This window comes from Cotesia glomerata, linkage group LG1, assembly GCF_020080835.1.
Source record: "Cotesia glomerata isolate CgM1 linkage group LG1, MPM_Cglom_v2.3, whole genome shotgun sequence".
Taxonomy (NCBI): domain Eukaryota; kingdom Metazoa; phylum Arthropoda; class Insecta; order Hymenoptera; family Braconidae; genus Cotesia; species Cotesia glomerata.
In genome coordinates, this window is record NC_058158.1 from 31,960,918 (window position 1) to 31,975,616 (window position 14,699).

At 34.9% G+C, this 14,699-nt stretch overlaps 2 protein-coding genes across 6 annotated transcripts; one reads left to right on the top strand and one right to left on the bottom strand.

The window, feature by feature from the left end:
- Positions 1–324: 324 nt before the first annotated feature.
- On the bottom strand, positions 325–3,919 carry LOC123266275 (zinc finger and BTB domain-containing protein 41-like). 5 transcript variants are annotated; one of them, XM_044730442.1, is made up of 3 exons: positions 3,616–3,919; positions 2,137–3,552; positions 325–2,050 (listed from the first exon to the last, which is right to left on the bottom strand). In XM_044730442.1, the coding sequence occupies exons 1-3, from the start codon at positions 3,769–3,771 to the stop codon at positions 542–544; spliced, it is 3,081 nt and encodes a 1,026-aa protein (XP_044586377.1). In that variant the 5' UTR covers positions 3,772–3,919; the 3' UTR covers positions 325–541. The 5 variants fall into 5 exon arrangements, with proteins under 5 accessions (XP_044586377.1, XP_044586369.1, XP_044586404.1 ...); XM_044730469.1 differs by having other exon boundaries at positions 326–2,050; positions 2,137–3,515; positions 3,616–3,753; XM_044730451.1 differs by having other exon boundaries at positions 326–2,050; positions 2,137–3,538; positions 3,616–3,738.
- Positions 3,920–6,925: 3,006 nt separating this feature from the next.
- Positions 6,926–12,057, top strand: LOC123269469 (paired mesoderm homeobox protein 2-like). Its single transcript, XM_044735185.1, has 4 exons — positions 6,926–7,622; positions 7,894–8,247; positions 11,030–11,284; positions 11,398–12,057. Exons 1-4 carry the CDS (start codon positions 7,445–7,447, stop codon positions 11,736–11,738), a joined length of 1,128 nt encoding a protein of 375 aa, XP_044591120.1. The 5' UTR covers positions 6,926–7,444; the 3' UTR covers positions 11,739–12,057.
- Positions 12,058–14,699: the final 2,642 nt, after the last annotated feature.

Here is a 14,699-nt window from a genome sequence, read left to right on the forward strand (position 1 = left end):
GTTTATTATTTATTAATAAAAAATACCTTCTTAAAGTAATGAGATGATTATTAACATATGTGGGTTAATGAATGCATTATCAATAGTTTTTTTGATCACAGGCAGTTTTACAAAGATAATTAATATTATTTTTATGTATAAACATTGAAGAGATTGAAACATTTATTTATATAATATAATTTACAAAATAAACATCGCAATTTTAGGGTTTTTTAATTTTTTTAATTACAAAATATATATAAATATTTTTCTTTTAAATTCTTTGGATTAAAACTTATTAATAATCATTATTTTTTATAACAATATTTATAATAAATGACGCCAATAATTCATAATTAGTATTTGTCACTAACATTTCTTAATTGCGACGTTTTAGAGTATCAAAATGTAAAAGTACTTATAAATACTTTATTTAAAATAATTTGTTTCAATCACTTCAGTAGCAATTATATTGATTATTATCTACAACGTGATTGTTTAATTTTATAGTTAAAAAAGTAAAAATAATAATTATAATGATAATAATTAAAGATCATTTGAATTAATATGCAGTTGTCTCTGAATCAGTGGTAGTAGAATCAAGTAACAAAATTTGACATTCACTACCCATATCATCATGAAAATACATCGAAGATAATTCATCTGGCAGTAATAAACTTTCAGCTAAATCTGCAGTACCGAGTACGACATCAGATGCCCCAATCATTGAGTCATCAAACGATTCATTTTTATCACGTTTTATTTTCAAAATATCTACGCAAGTCAGTCCAGTTCTCGCGGATCCATGATTACTAGCTTCTGTACCACGATTACTAACATTTTTTAGAAATTTTTCATTCGTCGATGGCGGTTTAGGTTCCGGTAAACACTTTATCTCTGCTATTGTGTCAACAATGTCAATATCTCCATCTGCGTTGACGTTGATACGCCTCGTCGTCTCTACCTTATTACTTACACTAGTATTATTAGCACACAATACATAATCTGTCTCTGAGGACTGACTTAATTCATTATCTTCAATAGAATAACCGTGGAATTTAACAATATGTGACTTTAATGATACTTTTTTCATATAAGTCCGCGTACAATTGTTAATTGGGCATGTAAATTTAGGTTTTGCCGTAATTATTTCACTTACTACTGTCTTATTGTCAATCATAATACTATCACTCGAAGAGTTGACATACTTTTCAGGAATAAATGACTCTGGTAGTACGTCATTATCTACCATCTCTGACTCCAAGTCCATTGGTAAGCTATGGCAGAAATTGTTATCAACATTGGTGAATGTCAACTTCGTATCCAAAGGCTGAATACCCTCAGGTGTATACTCAGGAGCTATTTTATTTTGATGTTTTTTAATGTGTACATACAAACTGCTTTTGGCAGAGAAGCTCGCTTCACAAATATAACACTGAAAGTATCGACCCTCAGAGTGTGTCAGCTTGTGCTCCTTCAAATGTTCCGAGCGCATGAAGGCTTTGTTGCATCCTGTAACATCGCAAATAAACTTCCTATCATTAGTATGTTTTTTTTCGTGTCTCTTAAGCTTACTCGACGACGTGAATGCCCAGGAGCACCCAGCAAATGTGCATAGGTACGGTTTGGACCCAGTATGAGATCGCAAGTGTGCTTTAAGCCGACAAGGCTTGTCGAATATCTTCCCACAGCCCAGCCACGAACATTTGATATCAGCTTCCTTGTAACTATGGCATCGCTGATGAGATGTCAGCGCATTGCTGCTGTAATAACGCTTACCACAGCCTTCATGCATGCATACATATGGCGCGTGACTCTGGTCGTGTGTTTTCATGTGTAACTCTAGCGCTCGCTTAGTCTGAAATTTTTCCTCACATTCAGGCACTTGACACGCAATCCGATTGGGCCTTGTGTGTAATTTCTCATGTGTCCATAGATTATAAACAGTAGTGAAACGTTTATTACAGCCTTCAACTTGACACACGTAATCTTTACGCTTCAAATGAGTTTCTTTGTGTCGTTTCAATTTAAATTCCGAATGAAATGCCCATGTACATCCTTCCTGATCACACTGAAAAATAAAAATAATATACATATATAAATTAGCTACTAAATTTTTTTTTTTAAATAATTATTATCGATAGTAAAATAAATTACCTTGAAGGGACGAACGCCATAGTGAGCTAAAATATGACCTTTTAATGCATACAAGCGATTAAATTCTCTACGACAATCCTCTCTTGGACAAATCCACATTTTACCATTATCAGGCATTGTTACAGACATTAAATTTTCTTCACTGAACCCCAATTCTTCGAGTGCCTTTGATATAATAGCTTCTTGATTACTCAACGATCCACTAACCTCAGTATGATTAATTTCTACTGTGTTATTACTCAAATTGGTTTTTATTTTAGGACTTTTTGAAAAATAACCAGTAGCTTCCATTAACTCAGAGGTTTTACCTCTGTATATCTGTTCGCCTTTGCCAGTATTGATAACAATCTGAGTCATATTTGAACGCTTGTCTGTCGAAATTGCCACTACAGCCATGATTTCTTCTTTGCTTTTTTCCTGGTCCTGTTCGTGTACTTCTTGACCTACGAACTGTTCAGTTACGTCACCAGCCTCTATTTTATCAGGTACTTTATGACTCTCGGATAGTAAACTTATAGCTTTACACTCCTTGAACATATTATCATCGTCATTTGACAATGACGCATCAACTGTGTCAATCATTACCGCATCCACCGCCTCAATATCCTCCAATATTTTATTTTCTTCACTGATATCTATATTACCGTCACCATTGTCATGTTCCTCTTCATAGTCATTCAAATCACTCTCGTTGATAATATGAACAATATTTTCAACATTAGCCCCATCGTCTTCACTAAATTTATCATGCAAATCATAAACTTGAGACGTATTTTCGCAAATATCATCAGTGTCTATACAACTGACTTTTTTAATATCATCAGAGTAAATATCCTGATGCCCATTGATAGCCAGAGTCGTTGATGGATTGTTGATACTGGTTGATGGCAACATTTCACCAGCTACCATCATGTCATTGGGATCAAGTGTCAAAGGCTCCAATTGGTCAAGCTGAAACTCCGGCATTGTAAAACCATCTTTTTCACAAACCTCGAGGAACTTATCACTCTGCAGCTCTTCTAGAATCGGATCGTATCCAAGACTGTGACTCAGTTTTTTATCTGTCAAATCAATATCTATTGAAAGAGAATCTTTTTCCATGAACGCATGAGGCATCTCATCGCCTAGGTATGTATCGACGACCTCGAGCTGCTGACACTTTATCGGATCCATTTCTTTAATTGAAATAGCAGGAGAATTATCAGTACATGTTTCTAACCACTTCTCAATGTCATCGACTGTCTCCATCCCAGTATCATCTTGCACTGGTGTCTGTTGGTCGCTGTCATCGTGCTTGTCTTGGGTCAACAAATCGTGTGATAGAGCTGGACAAGAACTTGCTTGGTTAAACGAACTCCATTTCATCAAATTAATGGCTCCTTCATCGACAGGCGGTTTTATTCTATTAAAGTCTTTCTTTGGTTTATTATTATAACAATAATAATAATTACTAGTTAACTGATGTAAATTAGTCTTTACCTGATACGTTAAATCCTCGTCAATATTAGCACTCACAGCTGGAAATTGGAATATTTTTTCAACATTTATAATTTCTCTGTGATATTGATTTATCCCCGATATTAAATTTGATTTTATTGACGTGAAAACCACATCCTCACGAGCGTCACGAGACATTTGGTCGTCTCATTGCCTTGTAGGCTAATTCGGTTAAGTTTACGTATGTTAGTATTTAATATTATTATGTATATAAAATAATAAGTCTGTAGTAATAATTAATGTACTTATAAATACTTAACCTCCTTCACTTTTTAGCCGAATTCGCAATAAAACGACAACTTTATTTTTTTTTTCTTTTTCAAATTACTATTGGCACCACCCGCTTATTTTGCCAATGTTCTCTAGATGGCGCTGCTTGTAAATTACGCGGTAAGTTTAAATTTACACTGTCACGCACCTGATTTACTTTTCTCATCTCATTTATAAACATATTATCAAACACAAACATGACACTGAAATTAGCAGACACCTGACATTTTTTTTTATTTTTATTAAAAATCAATGATAAAAAAAATATTTTTTTAAATTTGCACTTGTAATTTTTTTTTAATTTTTAGTTGTGGAATTTTTTAATTATATTTTAGTTATTATAAAAATCCAAAAAATTGACGAGTGTCTGTTAATTCCAGTATCATATATAAACAATACATTTATTTTACTTTTATTTAAAAAATGAATTAGTACTAATAAAATACTTAAATAGAATTTGATTCATCTTTTTAAAATTAAAAAAATGAGAAAATTTTTTTAAAATCTTCTTTACAATAACTTGTTTGTCAAAAAATGAAATTAATTATTATTACTATTTCTATTAATTTCAGTGTCAGTAAATAATAGCATATTATTTCATTCTATAAAATAAGTTACTATAGTGCAAAAAAATTTGAACACTTTGTAATCAAAACAGGTAATGAATAAACCAATATAATAAACATATCTAGATTAAATTTATTTTCTTTTGTAACGCGATACTCTCTTGCTGAGGAAGTCATAAAAAGACACGTTTTGAAAACTCTGAATGGGTGTATGTTTCAATGGAATAAATAATAAAACATCAACTAAGATATATTACGCTAAATAAATTTAATCAACGTTAGGTAATAATTAATTACATTTATCAATGACACTTGATGAAATTATTGTATAATTAACGCCGCTTCTAATAATACATAATTACAATCATAATTAGGATGGATTTTAATAATCAATCATCGTAAAATTCATAGTTATTACTAATAATGACAACAGCAGAGTTATTATCATTATTATCTAGATTCTATAATAGAACATAACAAGTTTGCCATCGTAATTAGTAATTTAATTATACAATTTCACTTTTTTTACAGCTTATCATGCATCCTCTTCTCCATCTGTTCTGGGAGCTAATGCCACCTGGTGATCAAAATCACACTAATTTAAATAAACTTTCATCACCTAACCGACACGATCGATTACTGCTTTTCATTAATTTCCCCAAACGTTGCACCTGAAATAATTAAATAATTAAATGTAAACTGTATAATTAAACATTATAAATATTGATTTTGTGTGTCTATTTAATTCTTTAATTATAATTAATTAATTCAATCAATAAATTGCTAATTATTTGATTTAAATTTAAAATGTCAACAAAAAAATCAAATACTTTTTATATTCAATTTATTAATTTAAAGAAAAAAAATTTTAGATATCTTCCCCTTTTTGTGTCATTTAAGTCAAATATAACATTTGACAAGTCAGCAGTTTTGGAATGATATTTTGTAAAAGTTTTCTAATTCTATTTTGTTGGTTTACAGAAAAATAAAAAATGGTAATGCCGTATCCGATAAAGAGTGTGGACATGAGTCCAGTGAAGCGACAGCGACACGGCCATACCGTCAGCAGACAGTTTGAAAATGCGACGAAGAAGAATAAAAATTGAACTAAGAAGAAAACGAAGACGAAGAAACGTACGAGTGGTGTAGATTGATTCAGCTTGGGTAACCATCCCTACTTTTCGGGTGGCGGATGTTTCCTATCTGAGCAGAGCTTAAGTCTTTTTCAGAGTCTCATCCCCCGTGTAGTTTGCCCCAAACGAGTCGCGGTGAGGAAGGGTGTTTACTCAAGGCACGACAATTCATTACGTAATTGAATTGAACGAGGCCTCGGTCTGTGTTTCTATCCTTATCTTCTTACACACAAGACACGTCTCTCTTATTCATATATACGTTTACTCAACAGGAGTAACAGCAGCAGCAGCAGCAGCAATAGTAGCACCATCACTAGCACCAGCACCAGCGATACAGAGTGTGGCGTCTATACAACCGATATAGTTGTCGTGTAGTCTCAGTGTACTGTTAAATTGTTAATGTGGTGGTGGTGGTGGTAGGATACACCGGTGAGCTTGCCGATCTGGCATTCCGGGGTTAGACGGGGTTGGCGGGTAACAATTTTCACTCTCTCCAATTTCCCACATCGAGCATCCTCGTCTTGTCTCGGTCTCACTCGCCCAGTTACGAAGCGACCGAATTAAACGATTAGTTAAACTGATTTCGAGTTAGGGGAATGAATAAGTAATCGGATTTCTCGTTAAGGTAATCGCATTGCGTCCTGATTGGCCCGACTCGGGCCGCTGCTACTCGGTTGTCACACACAACCTCTTCATCTCTCCTTTCCCTTGTCCCTGTCTATGTCCTTGTCCATCAAATAGAATAAACTCAGTGTCTTTCTTGTGAGCAATGGGCACCTACTGTCGCCTATCGCCTATCGCCTGTCTACTGTCCGCTTCTCGCTGTGCTTTATCCAAACTCTACACTTGTCTCTTCACCCGGTAGGCAGCTTGCTAGCTAGCTAGCTTTGGTTTGTAGTAATAACACACACTAGACTGACAAATTTGCTTGATCCTCCGTCTCACTCAGTCACTTTACTGCCACTAAATTTGAGCGTTTGTACAAAAATCTCTCTTTCGCAGTTGGTGATGGTGCTGGTGGTACGCTGATGGAATGACTAGCCAACGAGGCCCACCGTGGGCTGTCATGTGGAATATTTGCTCGGGCAATTACATTCCCGAATGCAATCGCATTTAAATATTCCCGAGTTTGGTGTCGGCAAACACCACCACTATGACTATGACGTACCAGGGTCGCACTCTTTTATTTTTTCACCCTCTGATAGCACTAAACCCACCAACCTGGTGGTTTATGTCTTCCATATTTCATTTTCATTTTGGGAACGTATAATTATTATTTCAAAATCAATCTGGTGTAATTTTATTGATGATAGATTTATATTTTTATTAGCAGGTTTTGATCTATCGGATGCAGGAGGAAGAGAACAAATACATAGGAGAAGACTGGAAAAGAAGAGAAGTGATGAAAAAAATAGAATAAAAATGAAAATATAAAGAAACAAATGACATGAGTACAATACTCGATGATACATCGTAGACTTAGTCGTGTTAGCCGAGCCTTTAGACTCCTCGTGGGGCTAGAGATAGCTTTAACGGGGGGATCCGCGCACGCGAGAATCCGCGTAAACTTGTGGAGGAGGAACCGTAGTGTGCTGGTAGTTGGCACCAAGAACGTGGAAATGGGTGAAATGCTAATGAGGATCCACGGAGTTCTCAGTCATCAGGGCGTATTAGGGGATGAAAACAGGGCGGAATTTCCACGCCTCCGATTGTGGGATTGGCGGGCGTGCGAATGGCGGCCTGAGGGGGCGCGTGGCGTTGTGAAGCTTTACTCTCCAACCGGCCAGGCCGGATCCGTTGGTCGGGCAATGTTCGCCCCCGTTGGCAAGTGAGTCCCCGAGGATGGAGCAGCTAACCCAGTTCGTCTCCAAGAGCTTTGACCACGCGAACGCGAATCGGGAGTCCATCAGGAATAATACACGTACCGCCAATCTTATTTGTAGTCCCACTTCTGGTACCATTACACTTAGTGTTGCTCATCTTATTGGCTCCATTGACAATGCGTCTTCTACTGATTCCAGTATGATTTTTTTATTTTTTTTAATTAATCTTTCAAGTTACTTTTACGATGGGTCAATCGGGTCGAGAGGAATTCCGTGCAGGTGACGGTGCTTAATTTATAAAATTAAAATTCACTAAAGTGTTTAACAAAAATTCACCATAAAAAAAAAAACTTAAAATAATTTTCTAGATAGTTAAAAAATTATTTAAAAATAAACTCTCGATCCGACGTCTTGACTAATTGTGAAAACACACTGACACTGTTGAACTACTTACTTGATAATCTCTAGATGGTAAACCAGCTCCAGATCAGTCGTCAGACGATTCACCCGTCGAGGAACGACATCACTCATCCTCACCAGAGTCGCGACTGCAGCCTGAAGACCTGTCAGTCGCCACCAAAGTCACCAAGGAGTCGACGAAACAAAATACCGAGGTATCATTGCCTCCTTTGAAGACTCCAGAGCTCAAATTGTCGGTGAGAAAACTGCTGGGCTGCAGTCCGTCGCCGCCGCCGGTCTCACGAGACACATCACCGAGTAGTCCAATCAACGTTCAAGAGACCAAAGTATCCTCGCCTCAGCCATTCGATTCAAGGAGTGACAAATCTTCTCGGAAAATCCTCGTCGAGGACAATACAAAAGGTGAGTGTTATCACTGGCGATCCAACGACTACTGTACAATAAATAGAATAAGTAGAGAGTAGATAAATACAAGAGTGTCTGTCTGTATCCGACGGCTCAACTCGATACAGACTCGCATCACTTGGTAGTTGAAGGTCAGCCATCACGATAAGAGGGTTCGATGCTTCTTTATAATTCATTAGATTGGTCAATAAACTTCAGAAGTGATTCGTCTGCTGTGAGTTGATCCAAAGCTTAATAGCCTCTGACTTAAAGATTAGATATCATGATGATCTTTAAAACAGTCAAGTCATCCCTAGTGTAAAGTATTTGAATAGTTTATGACATGATTGACGACATATGTACCTTCTAACTAATAAATTTTTATTTACATTATTTTTATTGACAATATATGACAATACGTTTTTCATTTTTTTTATAGGATGATATGAATGGTGACTTATGACACAGGGGAAGAAATAGAAGTTTAAAGTTAGCATGCAACACAGATTTATTATTTAATATTTACACACTACGACACAATGGTTTGCACGCCCCTAAAACATTAAACGTCACTTGACACACAGGTCTATAACTTTTCCCGATTAAGCGCAAATCAAAAAGCAATCTGGCTCTGGGACGTATCACTGTGTACGTAGACATATATAAATATAGTATAACGTAACCAGCCCCTTCCCCCAGGCAAAACTGTTTCACAAAAGTAAAACAATAAATATCATTTTTCCTGGCTGTGTAAGAAAACCAAGTGCCGCAGTACATCAGTCCTCGACTGACCAGTCCTAGCTTTTATTCCGTCTTTTTTCACTCACTCTCTTTCTCTTTCTATCTCTTTATCTTACTCGCACTTTTATTTATCAAAGTCTTTTTTCTTTCTGACAGCTTATGTGTTTTATGTCTCGACACTTGGATTCGCTTTTACACCCGGATCTCCATCACTTTAATAGCGTTTATTCTGCTCGTAGACGGGGCTAAAATCTAAAGACCGAGAAATACTGGTGTAGTAGCAGTAATTGAATTAAAAATCTAAAATAAAAAATAAAGTCATTGGTATTCAATTGAAATCTCGTGGCTTGACTTTGATTATTCATGAGACCAACGATGAGACGGCATATGCAATTGGTATACGGTCTTACGGTTATAAGGTCTTACTAGCTGGTACTGGGTGCTGGGGCTGGTAAACCTTCGTAAGAGAAGAAAAATACCGTAGGGTGCGTAGGGTAATCGAATTAGTGACCCCTCGTGTCCGAGTGTGATTGCTCTTCGGGTTATAGGGGTGAATACTCTTTTATACAGAGTTTGAGTATTTCCTTCTCATTCTCTAATACAACTAAAGTTACCGTTTAACTTAACTGCCAATGTGTTGTTGTTGCCGATTCAGACAAGCCAGAATTTATTAACGATAATACATGATATTTATTGGTAATATTGGTTTTAAAGTAGACGTTTAGTTCAGTCACTTAAACTGAAACTAAACCACCGTATAAGTTTATTTCAATTTTATTAAGTTAACTCTCGGCATTTAATTGATTAAAACGGTACATTATGCAATACACGTTCTAAAGCTCTGTTGAATTTTCTACTGGTTCTCGTTTCCCAGCTCCTTTTGCTTTCTCTCTTCACTCTTTTATAAGTGTGTATCTAACTATCTAGGATATGGTTTTCATAGGGTGATTAAGGTGAAATCCCCGAGGGGGTGACTAACGACCTTGTATATATGTATAAAATACTCGCACCTTAGCACTTTGCTAAATTATATAAATCACGAGCCCATCGTCAAGTAAGGGAGCTCTTTAATGTATATATACTTAATCCCAGAGTGTTGGCATCTTACTTCAGCTTTTCGTATGCTTATATATCTCTTGGCATGGATTTACAAGTATTAAAGTATGCCTACTTTACTTTACCTTCACTAACTTTACATTAAACGTCCATTAATTAACTCTCTGGGTAATTGCTCAAGTGGTACTTTAACTCCAGGCAATATTACTCGCGGTACCTTGAAGAGTAATTATTGAATACCACTTGACAGCGACATTAATTATATTTCATTATCAAATAATGAATATTTATTAATTCAAACACTCAAAATAAAATATTTGATAACAAACAATTTGATTATATAAATATTTGATTATAAACAATTTAAGGCTAGAATTTTCATCGAAAATTTTAAGTTTTTATTTGTAAAGCCATCATTTTAATAAAAATAAATATTTTCATTACGCCTTCGATTAATCACCTTAGATAAGGTGATCACTTTCTATTAGAGTTTTTGTGGATTTTCGAATTTCAATGATTCAAATCAAAGATATGCTCACTGCAAAACACTTTTTTTAGAAGACCTTCCGGAAATTGTCTACAGAAACTAAAAAAAATCATTATTTATAAAAAAAAAGAACTTATTAATAAAGTTCAAAGTCATTATAGAAATCGTTAATAGAATTATTTCTTAACGCATGAAAAAAATACACACTTTATTTTTCAAAATTTAATTGTATGTTAAAACAAACCCATCATTCATAACCATAGGTAAAAATTAAAAAAAAAAAAAATTGCTTACTAATGTCGCCTAATGTAATTAACATAGCGAGATTTAATTTAATGTTTGAGTAACTTAAATATTCAGATAAAATCAAATAGTTTGAGTTGGTAGCAAAAGTTTTAATAATTTACGGGGATTGTCGAGACGTAATAAATGATCTGTGAAGAGAATTTAAAAAGTTTAATAGACTGGAAGGTATTATTTGGTAATTCATATGAATTTTTAATACCCGTCATCAAGGTTCCAACTGTCGTAGCAGTGGAAGTACTGGCAGTGGAGGTGGAGGTGGGAATGGTAAACAGAGAAGATCGAGGACAAACTTTACTTTAGAGCAGTTAGCTGAGTTGGAACGACTCTTCGACGAGACACATTATCCTGATGCATTTATGCGAGAAGAATTGAGCCAGAGATTGGGCTTGAGTGAAGCACGTGTTCAAGTTTGGTTTCAAAATCGTCGTGCCAAGTGTCGCAAGCACGAGAGTCAATTACACAAAGGTAATTTAGATCCATAAATATATATCACCATTATGATTAATGATTATGAATTATGACATAACAGTTGAGTAATTATTAATTAATTATTTTCCAATTCGTACTTCTGTAACTAGGTGGAATGGTCTTAGCACCAAGAAGTCCGCCAACTTCCTTAGAACCATGCAGAGTAGCGCCTTATTTACCAGCACTGCGACTCCATCCTCCATCAGTACAATCGTCAACGAATGTCAGTGCAAATACTTCAACTTCATCCGCGTTTGATCCAGCGGTACTTCACTATGCAGCAGCTGGTGGTCTTTTCTGTTTACCGCCTTCACACCCTCAAGTACATCCGCTGAGCTTAGCGGCTTCTTTCGCCGCGGCCGCTGCGCGCTCCAAAAACAGCAGCATCGCCGATCTCAGGCTAAAAGCAAGACGACATCAAGAAGCCCTGGGACTTGATAGGCCTGCGTAAGACTCAATTACTTTTAAAAATTTATTTTGTTCAATATTATTACCTGTTATAACGATTAATATTATTAGACAGCGGTACTGTGATGATTTACGTATATTATTGTATAAAATTATTGGCAGGAGTTCGGAGTGGGATTTTTTTAGGATTGTAACTGATGCATTTTAACATTGATTAATTAATTATAATTATAATTTTTCGAATGCACTCGCATCTTCTGTATTAAATATCAATTAAGTAGAAGAAAAATCGAGTCCCTGATTGAGAGAAGCGATTAGAAAAGATTAAAAAAAATTGAATATTTTATAATATTGCAATTAAATAATACGTGAAAGTATTTTAAATTGTAATATTTTTTAATTTTTCTGAATCTTCCTATTAAATGGAATTCAATTATAATCAAGATATTAAAAAGTATCCAATAGTATTTGCAAAAATTTGATATTTTTTAATGATTTAAAACTTTTCAGAAGTATTTAATGCTTAAAAATTGGGAAAAATTTAAGTTCTTGGAAGAGTTAAAAAGTATTCAAAATTTTTTATTTATAATCTTACCAATTCCCTTTTCTTGATCAGTGAGAACAATAAAATTGAAATACTGATTTATTTTGATCCAAAAACATTTTAACTTTTTCATTAAATCTTCATCAGACAATTCATTCATTGCACATATTGTACGAAAAACAACTTATCAAAAATAAACGAAACTAATAAATTTCATAAAATAATAATTAAAATGACAATTAAAATTGTACATATTACATGACCATGTCATGATGACACTAATGGAAATTTGAGGGCTAGAATAACACAATAATATGCAAAATTGAGTTAAATTTATGTTATTGCCGAGTGTTGATTGTGATGCCTGATGAAAATTTAATACAAAAATTTGAAATATCGCTGGAGTAATGAATTAGTGTATCAATTTTCTGCTTCTTAATTTATATTATTCTAATTTATGGTTGTAAACGTGCTTATCATTCATCCGTACGATTATATTGGTTGATTTATAAAATATTTGTACACGTTAAGATGAAATAGGTTGTATTCTTGAGAGAAATCAAAATACATCACTTATAACTGGACTTTTCGTGTAAGCTCAGCAGATCTAGTAGCTCGGAGTTTTAGTTCAGTATGAGGGATGAGCAGAAGATAGAGACGACGTGCAAGAGCATCGAGGGCGCTAATGCAATAACGCAACACCACGCGGATAAATCAAGCTGCAAAAGCAACTGGGCTTCTGTTCAGAGGCTTTGCTCCGGCAACACCGATACCACCGGATAGGATAGGATAGGAGCAGAGTGTAATCGCGTTACCAGCCTCCCAGTCCCTTGGGCGCCGTTATATCTCGACTACTACACACTATGTTATACACCGAACCCGCTGTACACTAGACTAGATACCGTATGTTTATACAGCAGCTTTGCACCAGGTACTTTCAAGTGTATAATGACTTTATACGGACGGGTTAAGTGTATTTAGGTTGTAGTCAATGAGCTTAATGCGATTGACAATTGCTGACGGCCAGAAACCAACGAGTAAATTTCAAAGTTCAATTTATTCACCAGCTAATTGAAATTTTGGTTTATTGTTTATTTAAAAACAAATTTTTGGTTTGTATTATAATTTATTTTTTTATATAATTTACACTATATTATGTCAAGATTTATTATAATTTATAACTTAATTTTTTTTTAGGACGATTAAAAAGACAGGGTGAAAAAAAAATCGGCAATCGCGCGGAGATTTGTGAGACGCCTTTTTTTACCCGAGAGACTTGAATAATATAAAACTCCCCCGTTTTTCGCGCTCGGGATAATTTTGAATAAAGAGAACGAAAGAAAGGAAGTAGGTAGATTGCCAGTGGTGGTGATAGTGCTGCTACTGGGGAAGTAGGAAGAGCTAAAGAATACTTTTCGCTTTATACTTATTTTAATCCGAGTTTTAAGAAGTTTTTTCAGCGCCGCACAAATTGGCTGTCGTTTGGCGATTTCTCCTCAGGGATTTTAAATTCACCAGTTAAGGAACTAAAAATTCCATCATAATTATTTTTATTTTGCTCCTTATTTTTTAATTTATCATCCACGTTAACTGGTTACTTTTTTCCAGCGTTAAAATCTACCACAGTAGATACAAGATTAAGATGGTGAATTTAAATTATGATTAAATAATTTATCTTGATGGGTTCAGTGTTGAAACACAGATCTATCTTGTATAATAGATTATAATTTAGGGGTGGTAACGACAAAATGATACCCCGCGAAAACCATCCACGACTATCAATTACTTGTACAGTACTATTGTAATACACCAGTCTAGTTTTGTTGCGATGGGGTGAGTTTTGCTCGACGGGGGTTCTCGCCACTTGTCCGTGGTAACGGTTATTAATTGCATCGGGTGAATAGAATATATAGAAATCGCATATACATTCATATTATTAAATATTAATGCGTTAGTCATAAACACAAAAAATTAAATTAAAACGAGCAAAAAGCCTTCGTACTTTTATGTAGTTATTATTTAGTTGTGTACTTGAAGTTTGACATGTAATGTGTGTTCGTATTATTATTATTATTATTATTATTATTATTATTATTATTATTATTATATATGAAAAGCGATGAAATAAAATAGACGGTCTAAATAAATTCGATTCCCACGTTCATACCGGTAAATAGTATTACACCAGTTTGAGAAATATGTTGTGATTTAGAGTAACTCGCGTTCTATTAAATAATAATAGTGAACTGCGCTTGCTCGATCTCAGTTTAAGTTAAATTTTATCTTTGCAATCCTGAGTACATATATTATCTATATCTGTATTTATACGTATATATGGAAAGATTCGTCGGGACATGGCGCGAAGTACACACCGAGCCCGTGGTGGTAAGTTGGTGGAAGTCAAGTCAGATAGAACAAAAATAGGGATGGGTAGGTGGCCGAGGCCAACCCGGGCCTTCA

Excerpts from the sequence above, each read along its gene's own strand:
- LOC123266275 (XM_044730434.1), bottom strand. The coding sequence starts at position 3,771 with ATGTCTCGTGACGCTCGTGAGGATGTGGTTTTCACGTCAATAAAATCA. Across the intron at positions 2,051-2,136 it reads ATGGCGTTCGTCCCTTCAAG|TGTGATCAGGAAGGATGTAC; the intron begins GTAATTTATTTT and ends TTTATTTTTCAG.
- LOC123269469 (XM_044735185.1), top strand. The coding sequence starts at position 7,445 with ATGGAGCAGCTAACCCAGTTCGTCTCCAAGAGCTTTGACCACGCGAAC. Across the intron at positions 7,623-7,893 it reads TGCGTCTTCTACTGATTCCA|ATGGTAAACCAGCTCCAGAT; the intron begins GTATGATTTTTT and ends GATAATCTCTAG. Across the intron at positions 11,285-11,397 it reads CGAGAGTCAATTACACAAAG|GTGGAATGGTCTTAGCACCA; the intron begins GTAATTTAGATC and ends TTCTGTAACTAG.